Here is a 16,774-nt window from a genome sequence, read left to right on the forward strand (position 1 = left end):
TCTCTCTTTCTCCCTTTCCCTCTTTCTTTTTTTTTATCCTCACCTGAGGACATTTTTCCATTTTTTGTTCAGATTCAGTGGGAGGGAGAGGGAGGAAGAGAAAGAGAGAGAGAAACATCGACGTGAAAGGGACACATCAAGTGGCTGCCACCAGCACAACCCAACCAGGGCTGGGGACAAACTGCAACCGAGGAACATGCCCTTAGAGGAAACCGAACTCGGGTCTCTCCAAACCGCAGGCCGATGCTCTAACCGCTGAGCCAAACTGGCCAGGGCCCCTTTCCCTCTTTCTAAAAAAAAAATCAATGAAAACATACCCATGGGTGAGGAGTAAAAAAACAAACAAAAACAATAACCCACAGTAAATAAAAAACAAAAAAAAAACCCCACAGTAACATCAGCATCTAAAGAAATGTGCATTTAACAATGTTTAAGGACATACAACACTCCCAAATATTAAACCAGTGAAATACTAAAGCACCAAAAATCAAGTTAGATGTGAGTAGTTAAATAAGCTGGAACTATAGGGAAAAAAAGTGTATTGATTTATTCATTGGTGGTGCTTTGAAAAATAAAAAATAGTATGTATAGTAAGAATTATATAAATGTTCATATAGTTCTTACAGGTAATTATTCTGAGAATGTACTTTAAGAGTTGAAAAAAGAAATCTACACAAAGAATTTCACAGTAGGGCCATTTTAAATAACAAAACATTGGAAATACCTTGAATGAAGAACAACAGGAAAATTGCAAACTATGGCATACCAATTTTATGGAAGAAAATAAAACTCCTAAAAATGATGAACTTGTAGACCATACTGATACATAAAAATGTATATATAGAACATTTGTGTGTGAAAAAATAAGTGCAAAAAACAGACTATTTATACCACCAGCTATTACTATGTAACACTGTATGCAGGTACAATGCAAGATATAAATTTATAGTGATATAGATAGGGTACCATTTCGCAACTGGCATGTTGAAGCAGGAGGTACTGAAACACTGATTCCCCCAGCCATGAGAACAGCTGACTACAGACCAGAAAAGCAGTTGCCTTTGCTCAGGAAAACCATACTGAACAGAAAGTATTGATGTGTATTTTAATATTTATTTTTTGCTACAAATCTGCTTATGTTACTAAAACCAACAAACTTGATTTTCGCTTCGTCTCAATCAGACATTTCCATTTTTAAATCTCATTGTCATTTTAAACCCAATGGTCCAAAATGAAAATCATAAGTTTTATCTCCAAACCAGTTAGATTCCATACTTTCTATCTGACAACAGCATTGCCATCTCTCATTGGTATCATTGCTCAATTCTCATGTGTATCTGCTATATGTTAATGGTTTATTAACCCACTCTCTCCACCAAATATACCATACCCCTCTTATCTCTCACTGCCATCATCCTACTTTACTCCCTGATTATGGCTACCATATATTGAGATTTAGAAAGGTTTCTAGAACTGTGCTTAATACTTTATGAACATTATCTCATACAATCCTCAGAAACTCCCCATAACAAGGTATTGTTATTAGAGGGGTAACTTTCCTCAGGTGTCATAAATAATAAAATAATTTAAACCTGGGTAAGTAAGGCTCTAAATCTCATTCTTTTTCTGTTACTGTATTCATCCCGTGTCTGAGCCAAATATTTGTGCTCCCAAAATTCATATTTGAAGCCCTAGCCCCAATATGATGGTATCTGGAAACAGTGTCTTTGGGAGGAAAATAGGTTTATATTAGGTCATGAGGGTGCAAACCTTGTGATGGCATTAATGCCCCTGTAAGAGGCACTCATTTTCCACGATCATGCAGAGGAAAGGTCATATAAGCACTCAGGGAGAAGGCAGTTGTCTATAAGCCAGTAAGTGGATCCTCACCAGACACTGAATCTACTAGCATCTTGACCCTGGACTTCATTGCCTCCTAAACTGTGGGAAATAAATTTCTGTTGTTTAAGCTACCCAGTCTATGGTATTTTGTTATAGCAGCCCAAGCAGACTAGAACAGCTCATGAATTTTGTTTTACATAACTTTGTGCAACTTCTTAAGGAAAAATATCAAAGAGCATATTTAGCTTTCCCCTCCAACTGAAGTCTCTTACAGATCTTAAAGCCTATACTTTTAGAGGAATCTGTTTAGTACAGTACCTATTGAGACAGTCATCCACACAGCCCTTCCTGGTGTCATCATCTGGCTTCTTACAGTTACAGGTGGTAGCCTCGTAACCAGAAAGGGGTTTGACATCAACGTAGACATCTTGAAATAAGACAGTAAAGAATAGTTTGTGAACATACAGGATAATCTTTTAAGTGCCAGACTAAGAGGAACACTGATGGTACGGAGGCAGAAAAAATAGCTCCCAAGTTACTCACTTGAACGGATTTTTTTATATAGTGGGACATCTGGCTTTTTGTATAGCTAGAAGAAAAAAAAAAATCTTGATATAGCATTGAACTTCAAATGCCAGATAGCAGCATTAATCACTAAAAATACAGGAAATTATCCATGTGCTCTGCCCATATGGAAATATTTACAAGACTTTCTGGGCTGGATACATTTAAGAGAAACTCTTGGTGTGATTACTTTTTATCCCGAAATAAAAGGTGACTCATTACATCAGGGTGAGAGAACTAGGTTCAACAGAAGAAATATAAATAGGAAATGGTTAAAAGAAAGTACATTTTGAATGACATGTTTCTTTAGCATATTGTTGGATAGACTTAAATGAAAACCACACATTGGCCCTGGCCGGTTTGGCTCAGTGGTTAGAGTGTCGGCCCGCGGTCCAGAGAGACCCGGGTTCAGTTCCCACTAAGGGCATGTACTTGGGTTGCAGTTTGTCCCAGGCCCCGGTTGGGGTCATGCGGGAAGCAGCCACTCGATGTGTCCCTTTCACGTCGATATTTCTCTCTCTCTCTCTCTCTTCCTCTCCCTCCCTCCTACTCTATCTGAACAAAAATCGAAAAATGTCCTCAGATGAAGATAAAAAAAAAAAAGATCACACACTGTAGGTCAAAGTTATTTATTTGAATAAATTAAGATTATATTTGCCTCAATAAAAAAGAGAAAAACTTGCCAAGGAATTGTGTATATGATCTGGATAGGTATATGAAATTAAAAAAAAAAAAAGAGTATCCTGGCTTTTTCAGGGTGAGTATTATAGGAAGACACATTTCACTTAAAATTTTATTTATTGATTGATTGATTTTTAGAGGGGGAAGAGAGAGAGGAAGGAGAGGAGAGAGAGAGAGAGAGAGAGAGAGAGAGAGAGAGAGAGAGAGAGAAACATCGATTTGTTGTTAAACTTATTCATGCATTCACTGGCTGATTCTTGTATGTATCCTGACTGGGGATAAAACCTGCATCCTTGGTGTGTCAGGACAACACTCTTACCAACTGAGCTACCCAGCCAGGGCCCACATTTCACATTTTATATATACGTATTTTTAAATCCTCACTCAAGGATATTTTTCTATTAATCTTCAGATAGAGTGGGAAGGAGGGAGAGAGGGAGAAAAGAGAGTGTGTGTGTGTGAGAGAGAGAAATATCAATGTGAGAGAGACACATGGATTGGTTGCCTCCTGCACAACCCCAACCAGGGCTGGGGACGAATTGCAACCAAGGTACATGCCCTTGACCAGAACTGAACCTGTGACTCATTGGTCCACTGGCCAATGCTCTAACAGCTGAGGCAAACTGGCCAGGACCACATTTCACCTTTTAATTAAGGCAATTAATTTAGTGAATAAAGAGGATAGAGCAAGCAGGAAAATGAAGCTCTCACATTGTAATCAAGTATGCTTTGCCTGGCCAGTAAGCTCAGTGGATTGAGCGTTGTCCCATGGACTTAGATGTCCTGGTTCAACTCCCAGTCAGGGCATATGCCTGGGTTGTGGGCTCAATCCCCAGTAGGGGGCATGCAAGAGGCAGCCAAATGATGTTTCTCTCTCACATTGATGTTTCTATCTTTCTCTCCCTTCCTCTCTAAAATAATCAATAAAAACGTATTTTAAATAAAAGAATGCATCAGCACTCATCACAAGAAAAAATATAACGATGGTGAGGGATAGTGACTTATTGTGGTGATCATTTCACAATATATACAATGTTGAATCATTATGTTATACACCTGAAAAATATAATGTTATATGTCAATATGTCAGTACCTGAATACAATATTTTTTAAATGACCCTGTCAAAAAAGAATGCATCAGAAAAAATGTATTAGAATAGAGGCAGTCAGCTGGTTATTATTTTTACCATAGAGGATAGCACACAAAAACTTGGTCTAAGCTAGAGTGTATTAATCTATATGATTAATCCCACCATCATTTTTCAGTGGGTATAGTCAAAACACTGTCTCTCCTTCAATGTTATAAACTCTAATATCTAACAAATATCTAACATAATGATCTTCTCATAATTCAAGAACGGTCACCAGAGAAGAGAATGCAGAGGGAAATGTCCATTGCTTTTGGGTTTGCAAAATTAAACTTCGGTGGAATTTTATCAAAACTCAAGAGCATATTTACCTCATTTGCATGATTACTTTTATTTCCCAAGGTTGTTCTCCCTATGTGGTCTGGGACTATAGCTTAATAGATAAATTACTGGGGATTGCCCTGGTCAGGTAGCTTATTTGGTTAGAGCGTCGTCCCAATATGCCAAGGTTACAGGGTTTGATCCCCAGTCAGGGCACATTCAAGTATCAAACAGTGAATGCATAAACAAGTGGAACAATAAATCGATGTTTCTTTCTTTTTTTCTCTCTCAAATCAATCAATAAAAAAAATTCAAAAAAATTATTGAGGGAAACTTTTCAATTAGGGAAGCAAGAGAGAGAATAGTACCTTCCTAGTTTTAGTTCCCAATATATTTAGAAATCTTTCAAAAGTACAAGAGTGTTAAACATTTCCTCTGTTTCCTTTGGTAGAAGAATTTCTTTTGTGTATGAAAAATAAATTCCAAACTGATGGGAAGGAGCCAAGAAAAATAAAGCCTGAAATGTCTTAGTGCTGCTGGCAGTACATCTAAATTCCCTGGAGACCTGCATCAAACAGGATTCTTACAGAACAGAATCTATGCTACCAAAATAAAAGTCCACAATAATAATAGAAGGTTGCTCAGGAAAGTAGGAACTTACTGCTATTTTGAATTATGAGTAAAGGCAAATAGGTCACATTAAATATGGATGCAAATTCACTTTTTTAGTCACTAACCTTCACAGGGACACTTTATATTTCCTAAAATGAGTGTAACAAGGAGGCAGAGAAAAAAACTTGCATTCTCTCCCTGCCACGCCTTACCACTTAAGAATGAAACCTGGTAAGATAGGCTCATTGTACCTGATTATGTTTCCATTGCCAAAGGATGTCATAGGGAAGCTGGAAGTCAATTCTCTTTTGCCTTAGATACTTTCCTGAAACAACAACAACAACAAACAAAAATACTATCAATTTTAACATCTATTCATACAAAGGGCCAAATAGCCACAAAATCTAATATGCACTGACTAGAAAAATAAAAATCTAATTTTTAACTTCATGGATTTTTCCATCACTAGTTTTTAATTTTACCTACTTTTTTTTCACCATGTAGTAGTATATGCTAAAGACATATTTTAACAGTAGTCTATATAAAACAAGTAACATAGCAAATTTACTATAAAAAATACACAGGACATCATAAAGCAAACAAAATATTAAGAATTATTTGATTATTAAAATTATTAACTAGAGCATCTGGTAACCTACTCTCCTTCATTATTATACATAATGTAAAGCTGACTATAAAAAGGGAAAGTATGAGTTTTTAAATTTTTTTTATCCTCACCAGAGGACATTTTTGTGTTTATCTTCAGATAGAGCAGGACAGAGCGGGGAGGGAGAAAGAAACATCGATGTGAGAGAGACACATCAACTGGTTGCCACCCACATGACCCCAACCAGGGTGGGTGGGGGGACAAACTGCAACTGAGCTACGTGCCCTTAGCTGGAACCGAACCCTGGACTCTCTGGTCCGCAGGCCAACACTCTAACCACTGAGTCAAACTGGCCAGGGCAGTATAAGAGTTTTTAAAATGAGGAGTCCCTGAATTTATTTATTTATTTATTAAAAAAATTTTTTTTTTTTATCCTCACCCAAGGACACTTTTTGATATTTTGTTCAGATAGAGTGGGAGGGGGAGAGAGAGAGAGAGAGAGAAACATCGACGCAAAAGGGACACATCGAGTGGTCGCCACCCACACGACCCAATCAGGGCCAGGGACAAACTGCAACCGAGGTACATGCCCTTAGCAGGAGCGGGAACCGAACCCAGGTCTCTCCAGACCGCAGGCCAACGCTCCAACCGCTGAGCCAAACCGGCCAGGGCAGGAGTCCCTGAATTTAAATAACTCAATGGTGTTACTAACTTTTAAAAAATTAAAATACTACTATATATTTTTGTTGTTGTTAATCTGCACTGGAGGATATTTTTTCCATTGATTTTCAGAGAGGAAAAAGTGGGGTGGGGAGAGAGATGGAAAGAGAGAGAAAGATGTGAGAGAGCTTTCCACAAGCACCTGGGCCAAGGATCAAACCTGCAACCCAGGTACCTGCCCCTGACTGGGAATCAAACCCAAGAACCTTTGGTGCTCGGGCTGACGCTCTAACCACTGGACGACACTGTCCAGGGCAAAATAGTACTATTTTTTAAAGCCAATTTCAAAGCCTCCTTTTTACCTTAATGAGGCCCCTTCAATTTCCTTACTCTATATGACCCTTCTATTTTTTCTAAAGGAATATTTTATTGCTCAATTGAGAGGAGATATAAAAAATGGCATATGATACATGTTTATGGTTTAAAAGCAATTTCTCAAAAATATGACAAAACTTTATAGAAATAATTTTTTGTTTTGTTTTGTTAATCCTCACCAGAGGATATTTTTTCCATTGATTTTTTTTAGAGAGAGTGAAAGGGGGTGGGGGAGTGAGACAGAGAGAGAGACAGAAACATCATTGTGAGGCAGGCACATCAATTAGTTGCCTCCTGCACAGGGCCAGGTATCAAACCTGCAACCCAGGTATATGCCTTTGACTGGGAATTGAACTCTTGACACTTAAGTCCGAGGGCTTACACTCTAACCACTGAACCAAAAGAGCCAGGGCTATGGAGAGAAAATTTAAAAATCATATCTACCATTCATTTGTGCCAAATCAATTTCCTATACTGAGTAGAGAAAAACCCATGATATAGTAACAACTATTCAAAGTTAAAAATATATAAAATGTTTAATAGTAAGTTAAAATCATAAGTTTAAATATTTTTTAAAGTGTGGTAAGAGTGCTTTGCTGATTTTCAATAAAGATGTTTTGCAAAATTTTTCTATATCTTAATAGTTATATTAAAATTTTTTCTAACCTTACCCTCTGAGATTTCTTGATCTAAAATACCTAAATGCAACCTTTCAATAGCACAAAATAAAACCAATATCTCTTATAGTTCAGCATATATTTATATATGTTTAAATAAGAACTGTACCAAATTACTTCAGTAAAATTGCTATAGAATATTGTCTGTGCTACAGAAGTTAGGCACTTTGCATTCAGTCCAATAGAGGGAAACAAAAAAATAATGTACAACATCAACTTCAAGGGCATGTAATGTCATGATGGAACTTGGCTTTAAATATTAAAGTTGTCATATTTATGAAATCACATTTTGGTGATCAATTTATTTCCTTTTAGATATCTGAGTATTTCTTATCTGAAATTTGTGGCTCTAAAAAAAAAAAAAAATCCTCGCCCAGCTGGTGTGGCTCAGTGGTTGAGTGTCGACCCATGCACAAAGAGGTCGCCGGTTTGATTCCCGGTTAGAGTACATGCCCAGGTTGTGGGCCCAATCCCCAGTGGGGGGCATGCAGGAGGCAGCCAACTGATGTTTTTTCTCATCGATGTTTCTATCTGTCTCTCTCCCCCTCTCCCTTCCTCTCTCTCTAAAATCAATAAGGAAAAAAAAAAATCCTCAAATCTGACCAAGCTGAGCTGAACTCACTATGCTTACATATAAATTACGTAGGAACAGCTGGGGATAGAACAGCAGGAAAATCCCACTAGCCATTTTCTGAGATCCCCTTCAACCTTCCTATCTATAATTCTTTGGGAAAGAAAATAAGAATGTACAAAGCCACAATTTAAAATAATAATAAAACATGTCCTGGTTGGTTTGGGTCAGCGGTTAGAGCGTCAGCCTGTGAACCAAGGAGTCTTATGTTTGATTCCGGTCAAGGGCATGTTCCTCGGTTGCAGTTTGGTCCCTGGCCCTGGTCCAGGTAGTGTGGGAGGCAACCAATTTGATGTGTCTCTGTCACACTGACAATTCTCTCTCTGTCCCTCCCACTCTGTCTAAAAAAATAAAAATGAAAAAATATCCTCAGGTGAAGATTAAAATAATAACAACAATAATAATAAAAAAACAGTTCACTGGAAACAAAAAGGGAAAAGGCAAAACAGTAAACATGAGCCAACTATTTGGAACTGTTATGCCAATTTTAGGGAAGCCAATTTGAAGAAGATGGTTTTTTTTTTTTTTTCATCCTCACCCGAGGAGATTTTTCCATTTTTTGTACAGATAGAGTGGGAGGGAGAGAGAGGAAGAGAGAGAGAGGGAAACATCGATGTGAAAGGGACACATCGAGTGGCTGCCACTCACACGACCAACCAGGGCCGGGGACAAACTGCAACCGAGGTACATGCCCCTAGCGGGAACCGAACCCGGGTCTCTCCGGACCGCAGGCGGACGCTCTAACCCCTGAGCCAAACCGGCCAGGACAAGAAGATGGTTTTTTGTTGTTGTTGTTGAGGAGTAGGTGAGAGTCTTAGAATGAATGACCCAAGCAATGAACAAAATAGCCACAGCCATGAATTCCTCCTACTCACTTTAGTGTGCCCCTAGGGACTAACTACTTGTGGTTGTTAATTTTGTATGTTTACCAAATATTTGGTAAAACATTTTGAGTGTGTATGTGAAGGTGTTTCAGGATGAGATTAAAGTTTGTATTGCTAGACTGAGTAAAGCAGATTTGCTCTCCCCAGTGAGGGTGGGCTACATCCAGTTAGTTGAATGCTTGAAAAACAAAAAGACCGAGTAAATGGAAAGTTCTCCTGCCTGACTGAACTAAAACATTTTTTCTCTCTGGCCCTACCTGGATCTTAAGCCAGCCAACATTCATATTGGAACTTAGACCATTGGCTCTCCTGTCTCCAGTTTGTTGACTGTAAACCTTGGCATTTTTCAGCTTTCATAATCATGTGTGTTAATTCCTCATAATAATTCTCTCTGTGTATATATATGTAATATATATTAAATATACACATTACATAGTACATATTATATACATATGATTTTTATCCTCTGGAGAACCTTGACTAATACAGCACCCAAAGCCAGGTGGTGAAAGGCTTATTCTATACATGACTGCACCATATTTTCTATACCTGACTCTGTGCAGTTACTGCCTATGATGAAGGAAAGAGATTTAGGGAGGTTCTTCAAAACATATTCACTTTATAGGCCCCTGTGTATGGAGTCAAAACATGTCATTTAGAATTCAAATGTAGTGTTGGTGTTAATTAAGCATTATTAAATATGAATTGCACAAAATGATTTAAAATCCCATCTAGCATCATAAGTTTAGAGTCTGTGGTGGCCACATTGCTTTTAATGGAAGAATCTGGAAAAGAAAAGGAATGTCTTCTACACCATTTCAATAGCTCCATAAATGACCCTGGCTGGTTTTGCTCAGTGGTTAGAGCATTGACCCGTGGACCAGAGTCCTGGGTTTAGTTCCCGCTAAGGGCACATACCTTGGTTGCAATTTGTCCCCAGCCCCAGTTGGGGTCGTGTGGGTGGCAACCAGTCTATGTGTCTCTCTTGCATCGATGTTTCTCCCTCTCTCTCCCTCTCCCTCTCCCCCCCCCCCCCCCTCTCTCTCTCTCTCTCTCTCTCTCTTCCTCCCTATATCCCTCATGCTCTGTTTAATCAATAGCTCCATAAACAGTCTTACTAACTCAAGCATTAGCCCCTCACTTTGTGGGATATCTGAATTTTGTAGACAGTTCTGTTAGTTTGGTAGCATTGTGAATGAAATCAAGAAAGTAACACCAAATGATTTTTTAAAAATTAGTAAAAGTGCCCTGGCCAGGTAGCTGAGTTGGTTAGAGCATCATCTGGATATGCCAAGATTGTGGGACTGAGCCCTGGCCAGGGCACATACAAGAATCAACCAATGACCCTAGACTGGTCAGTGTGTCTCAGTTGGCTGGAGTGTCATCCTGTACACCAAAAAGTGGCATGCTTGAATCCTGGTCAGGGCACATATCCAGGTTTTGGGTTTGATTCCCAGTCGGGGCACATGCAGGAGGCAACTGATCAATGTTTCTCTCTCTCTAAAATCAATCAATAATTAATAAATAAATAAAAGATAACTCTTAACTCTAAGTCGATTTAAAGAAAACTAGCAAAAAATTCTAATTAAACATAGTATAAATGACTTAATAGCCCTCGCGGATTTGGTTTAGCGGTTACAGCATCGGCCTAAGGATTGAAGGGTCTCAGGTTCAATTCCAGTGAAAGGCATGTACCTGGGTTGCAGGTTTGCTTCATGGCCCTGGTTGGGTTGGTGTGGGAGGCAAGCAATCAATATGTCTCTCTCATATCAATGTTTCTCTCTCTCTACCTCTCTCCCTTCTACTCTAAAAAAAAAAAAAAAAAAATTAATGGAAAAATATTCTTGGGTGAAGATTAACAACAACAAAGACATAATAAATTTGAAAATAATATGGCATGAATTCTCTTTACAGTCTAGTTTATAATTTAATACAAAACATTTAGAAAAAATTTGGGAAGAAATATAAAGAAAAATGTCAATTTTAAGCAAAATGGATTTTTTTCTCCCAAAGACTCTTGATACACTCACAATCAGAAGACAACAGAATTTGACTCATCTTTTATTTATTTATTTATTATTATTTTTTAATCCTTACCTAAGGATATTTTTCCATTTATCTTCAGATAGAGTGAGAAAGGGAGAGGGAAGGAAGGAGAGATGGAGAGAGACATCGATGTGAGAGAGACACACCAATAGGTTACTTCCTGCATGACCCAACCGGGGCCAGGAACAAACTGCAACAAAGATAGTGCCCTTGGCTGGAATCGAACCCGTGACTCTTTGATCCCTGGGCCAATGCTCTAATCACTGAGCCAAACCAGCCAGGGCTTGACTTATCTTTTATATTCAATATTATTTTGTATTAGTTTCAAGTGTGCAGCATAGTGGTTAGACAATCATATACTCTACAAAGTGTTATCTTAATATTTTCAACACTCATCTGGCACCATACACAGTTATTACAATATTATTGACTATATTCCCTATGCTATACTTTACGTTTTACCATGTGATCCAGCAATTCCACTTCTCAAAATATACATAAAAAAACTGAGCAGAGACCTCAACAGAGAATAGAAAACTAATGTTTATAGCAGCATTATTCACAACTGTAAAAAGGTGGAATCAGAAATGTCCATCAATGATTAATGAATAAACAAAATGTGGGTTATGTTTATGAGCACACACATACACAGAAATATTATTCAGCATTAAAAAGAAATGAAATTCTTATACATACTACATCATGGAAGAACCTTAAGAGAAATAAAGCAAACACAAAAGGACAAATATTGTAAGATTCCAGTATATGAGGTACCCAAAATAGTGAAATTCACAGAGACAGAAACAAGAACAGTGGTTACCAGGGGCTGGGGAGAGTGAGGAATGGGGAATTATTATTTAATGGGTATAGAGTTTCAGTTTGGGATAATGAAAAAGTTCTACAGATGGATAGGAGTTATAGTTGCACAACAAAGTGAATATACTTAATGCCATCGAACCTTACACTTAAAAATAGCCAAAATGCAAATTTTAGGTTACATATATTCTACCACAAGTTAAAAAATTAATGTTAATATACCAAAAACCATTGTACACTTTACCCTGACTTGGGCTCGGGATGGAACCGGGTATGTGCCCTTGCCTGGGAATCAACCCTTTAGTCCAAGGGCTGATGCTGTAACCACTGAATCAATCCAAACAGGGCAACCATTGTACACTTCAAATGGGTGAACTGTAGGGTATGTGTGTGAATTATGCCTCAACAAGTTAGTAAAAAACATGGCAATGTTAAAATTTTTTTCTTCATTCAAGAGAAGGAAAAAATATTACATATACCCATATTTTTGCTTACTGTATTCTTTCCTGCCTTCCCGATATCCTAAGGTTCCTTTTTTCATTTCTTTTCTGTTTAGAGAACTTCCCTTACCCATAAGTTAAGTCTGCTGGCATCTAACACTCTTAGTTATCTATTGTCTACAAATGCTTTGACTCCCTCTTAATTCCTGAAGGATATTTTCACTGGGTATAAGATTCTGGTTTGACAGTTTTTCATTCAGCACTTGAAAAATGGTGTCACTTCCACGGACTCAGGTGAGAAATTGTTTTATCCCTTTAGGTAAGAAGTCATTTGTCTCTCATGGTTGCTTGTTTTCCACTGATATTTAGAGAGTGGAGGCGGGAAGAGATAGAGATAGAGACAGAGAGATAGAAATCAATGTGAGAGAGACACATCAACCGGTTGCCTCTTGCACACATCTTGACTGGCCTGAGGATCTTACCTGCAACCCAGGTAAGTGCCCTTGACCAGGAATTAAACCCATGGCCCTTCAGTGCATAGGCCAATACTCTAACCACTGAGTAAACACTGGTGAGGGCAAGGCTTCTCTGTTTATACATGTTTTAAGCATGTTCTTAATTACTTGTTGAAGTGGGTTTTTAAAAAAAATCATAACTAGTTTAAAATCATTATCAAATAATTCTAACATTTTGGTGTTGGCATATATTAATTGTCTTTTAAATTCAGTTTGAGATGAAATATGAATTTCAAATCAAACCTAGACATGTCTACATTATAAAATTCTGGCCAGTTTTGCTCCATGGTTACAGCTGAAGCCTTCAGACCAAGGAGTCCTGGGTTCGATTGCAACCAAGGGTGCGTACCTCGGTTGTGGTTAGTCCCCAACCCCAGTTGGGGTACTGTGGCTGGCAACCAATTAATGTGTCTCTCTCACATCAATGTTTCTCTCTCTCTCCCCACTCTGTCTGAAGATAAATGTAAAAAAATATATATATGTCCTGGATTTTATAAAACTATTTTGGCTGGCTTTTTCTAAAACTGCTCAAGCAGGGGAAGGGAGAAAACTGTCTCGTTATTAGGAGTTGGAGTTTTCCACTCCATAGAAACCTGAGTGTTGGTGATTTGGGAGAGGCTTCTTGTTATTTCCAGGGGATGATGGGAAAGGCCACGTTACTACTGCGTGATGGCAAAAGTCTCAACTCTCCACTTGACCTCCTCTGACATCAGGTCAGTTTGGAGCAAGACACCTTATTACTGCCAGGTAGGTATGAAAGTTGAGGAAACCCACTTAGCATTTGATGATGAGTATAAATAGGGTAACAGTTTTTTTTCTGTGATGTTCAGCTACAGTACAGACAATATTATTTAAAAGATTTATCTTATAGGTAGCTCCTTTCCTGGTTGGTCCTTTGGGTAGAAAGTAGGCTTTTCCTTGCTTGCTGTTTGTACCCAAATGTTTCCAGGTTGCTACCTTTTTTAGTTTCAAAGAAGGTGAAGAGATTAGTTAGAGAATATATATGCATAGCTCATGGACACAGACAACAGTGTAGTGAAGGCCATAGGAAGTGGTGGTGGGACGGGAACTGGGTGGAGGTGGGCAAAGGGGGTAAAAACGGGGAACAACTGTAATAATAGTGTCAACAATTTAAAAAAATAAATAAATAAAACACAGGGAACTTATCACTATAAGTCCCTAAGTCCTGAGGGTCCCTAGTTGGTCTGCCTTCTCTCCACCTTTCAGATTCTTATGTTTTGTTTTGTTTTAATCTTCACTCAAGGACATTTTTTTCCATTTTTTGTTCAGATAGAGTGGGAGGGAGAGAGAGAGAAACGTCGACGTGAAAAGAACACATCAAGTGGCTGCCACCCGCATGACCAACCAGGGCCGGGGACAAACTGCAACCGAGGTACATGCCCTTAGCGGGAACTGAACCCGGGTCTCTCTGGACTGCAGGCCGACGCTCTAACCGCTGAGCCAAACCAGCCAGGGAAGATTCTTATGTTTTTATATGTGATATATAATATTTCAATAAAACACTGTTTTTACTCATATTTACTAGAACAGAGAGAAGTTCATCTATTTTATTTTCCCTAAAGGGGAAGTATATCAATTATGAAATACCCACCCATCCACCACCACTTTTTATCCACTGGATGAATACACCAGAGTTTGTTTATCCTTTCTATTGATGGACACCTAGGCTATCTCTAGTTAACAGTAATTATGAATGAAGCAACTATGAACGTTCTTATAGACATATGTATTAATTTCTCTTTGATAGGCGTAAGTTTAGTTTTACAATAGCTGCCAGAGCTTTTAAAAAAGTCATACCACCCAGCTGGTATGGCTCAGTGGACTGAGTATCGTCCCATGGACTGAGAGGTCCCAGTTCGATTCCTGGCCAGGGCACATGCCTGGGTTCTGGGCTCGATCCTCAGTAAGAGGTGTACAGGAGGCAGCCAATTGATGTTTCTCTCTCTCTCTCTTTCCTTTTCTCCCTTACACTCTAAAAGTCAATGAAAAGATATCCTTGGGTGAGAACAATAAAAAAAAAAGATTTTTAAATTGCTTTTTAGACAGAGAGAGGAAGGGAGGAGAGAAAGGAATATTGATGTGAGAGTAAGATATCAATTGGCTGCCACCTTCACACTCCATAATGAGGATAGAGCCTATAACCTGGGCATATGCCCTGACTAGAACTCAAACCAGCAACCTTTAGATGAATGGAACGAACACCCAACCAACTGCACCAAACTGGCCAGGGCCATGAAAACAATTTAAAAGAAATTATATTTAGCCCTGGCCAGTTTGGCTCAGCGGTTAGAGTGTCGGCCTGCGGTCCGGAGAGACCCGGGTTCGGTTCCCGCTAAGGGCACGTACTTTGGTTGCAGTTTGTCCCCGGCCCTGGTTGGTCGTGCGGGTGGCAGCTACTCGATGTGTCCCTTCACGTCGATGTTTCTCTCTCTCTCTCCCTTCCTCTCTCTCCCTCCCACTCTATCTGTACAAACAATGGAAAAATATCCTCGGGTGAGGATAAAAAAAAAAAAGAAATTATATTTAAACTGATACGGACTTTTAAGCTCATCCTTCAAAGATGAGAGGAAACCAATCATTTGGTTTTAAGAAGAGATTTTCCGGAAATGGGAAAAATAAGCATAATAATCTTCTGGTGGGAAATAGCTTGGTATGTTCTAGAATTTAAAAGACCAGCCATGACCTAATACAGTGAATAAGGGAAAGCTTGGAATAGCTACATGGGGAATAATGGGGTATTTAGGGGCCAAAACATTCTTAAAATTGTCAGAATAAGGTTTGTAGTCTACTCCAATGGTAAGTCACTGAAAGGTTTTAAGTATGATCTGTTCAAGTTATAAAAGTATTTCTCTTTTTAGTGTGTGGAAAGTGGATTGGAAGAGAACAATGGAAGTAGACAGATCTATTAGAAGGCTACTGCATATTGCAGTAGCCCAAGCAAAACATAATAGTGGCATGAACTTGAGTGATATCAATGGGATTTGGAGAGAGTAAGATATATTTCAAGGACGGAAATAATAAAATTTAGAGATGGTCTGGATAAGGCATTGAAAAAATGGGAGAAATTTAGGATGACTTCTAGGTACTTTTTACAGATATGATAAGCTTCATAGTGGAATCCTAGAAGGTACTATTATCCAAATGCAAAACAAAGCCTTGACATTTTTCTCAAAAGAAAGAAAGAAAGATAAATCTTGCTCAATTTTCAAGCAGATAAATGATCAAGAAAAGCAGGAGGCTTTCTTCCTTTGATTATTACATATCCATAAATCATCTCATCCTTTTGAACATGGAAAACATATGAAACTGAACTGATGAATAGCTGGGTTTTCCTAGATGAGATACTTAGGGTATCAGATAAAGTATTGTTTATTGAAACTCCAGTGAGTAAGATTTATGTCATTTTTGGCTCCTAGACAGCAAAGAGTTTGCAGAATTCTTTAGAGTGAATATAAATTAAATGGTAAAGAAAAGAACTTGGCCATACTGGAGATACATAAATAATCACAAGAATGCAAAAACACTTCAGCCAAACTCAAGAAATATCATTTTTTCTCAGCAATAACATGGTGTATACTCACCAACATGAATGGGGGCTGGAAATAATCCATATTCATGCTCTCCTGGAGAGTATTCCAGCTTCTCTTTCTTTAACTGAATCAATCGGCTCTTTGGGCTATTATTAAAAAAACAAAAACAAAGAACAGTCAGAGGCAATAACATTTTCTCTTGTAGTCATACACAATGGAACCTCAGTTTTTGAACTTAATTTGTTCCGGAAAGCTGTTTGAAAACCGAAGCATTTTTTCCCATTAAAAATAATGTAAATTGAATTAATCTGTTCCAGACCCCCAAATGATTCCATGTTTTAACCTTTCTCATATACAGTACATATCTAATATAGTACTTAATCTATAAATAAATACTTTAATGACAAAAGGAACATGAAATGTAAAGGAAAATTTAACAAAAAGGAAATAATATGTATAGTAAT

At 38.2% G+C, this 16,774-nt stretch overlaps 1 protein-coding gene across 4 annotated transcripts in view; it reads right to left on the reverse strand.

Moving 5' to 3' along the window:
* The window catches only part of ASH1L (ASH1 like histone lysine methyltransferase), a 233,625-nt gene that overhangs the window by 50,594 nt on the left and 166,257 nt on the right, over positions 1-16,774 (reverse strand). For all 4 annotated transcript variants that reach the window (XM_036272123.1, XM_036272122.1, XM_036272120.1 and 1 more), the window contains 4 exons: positions 16,362-16,456; positions 5,360-5,433; positions 2,386-2,431; positions 2,161-2,269 (listed from right to left, as the gene is read on the reverse strand). In XM_036272123.1, the coding sequence (XP_036128016.1) occupies positions 2,161-2,269; positions 2,386-2,431; positions 5,360-5,433; positions 16,362-16,456 (324 nt within the window). The remainder of the gene's footprint in view (positions 1-2,160; positions 2,270-2,385; positions 2,432-5,359; positions 5,434-16,361; positions 16,457-16,774) is intronic.

Source organism: Molossus molossus, unplaced genomic scaffold (assembly GCF_014108415.1).
Source record: "Molossus molossus isolate mMolMol1 unplaced genomic scaffold, mMolMol1.p scaffold_m16_p_20, whole genome shotgun sequence".
Classification (NCBI taxonomy): domain Eukaryota; kingdom Metazoa; phylum Chordata; class Mammalia; order Chiroptera; family Molossidae; genus Molossus; species Molossus molossus.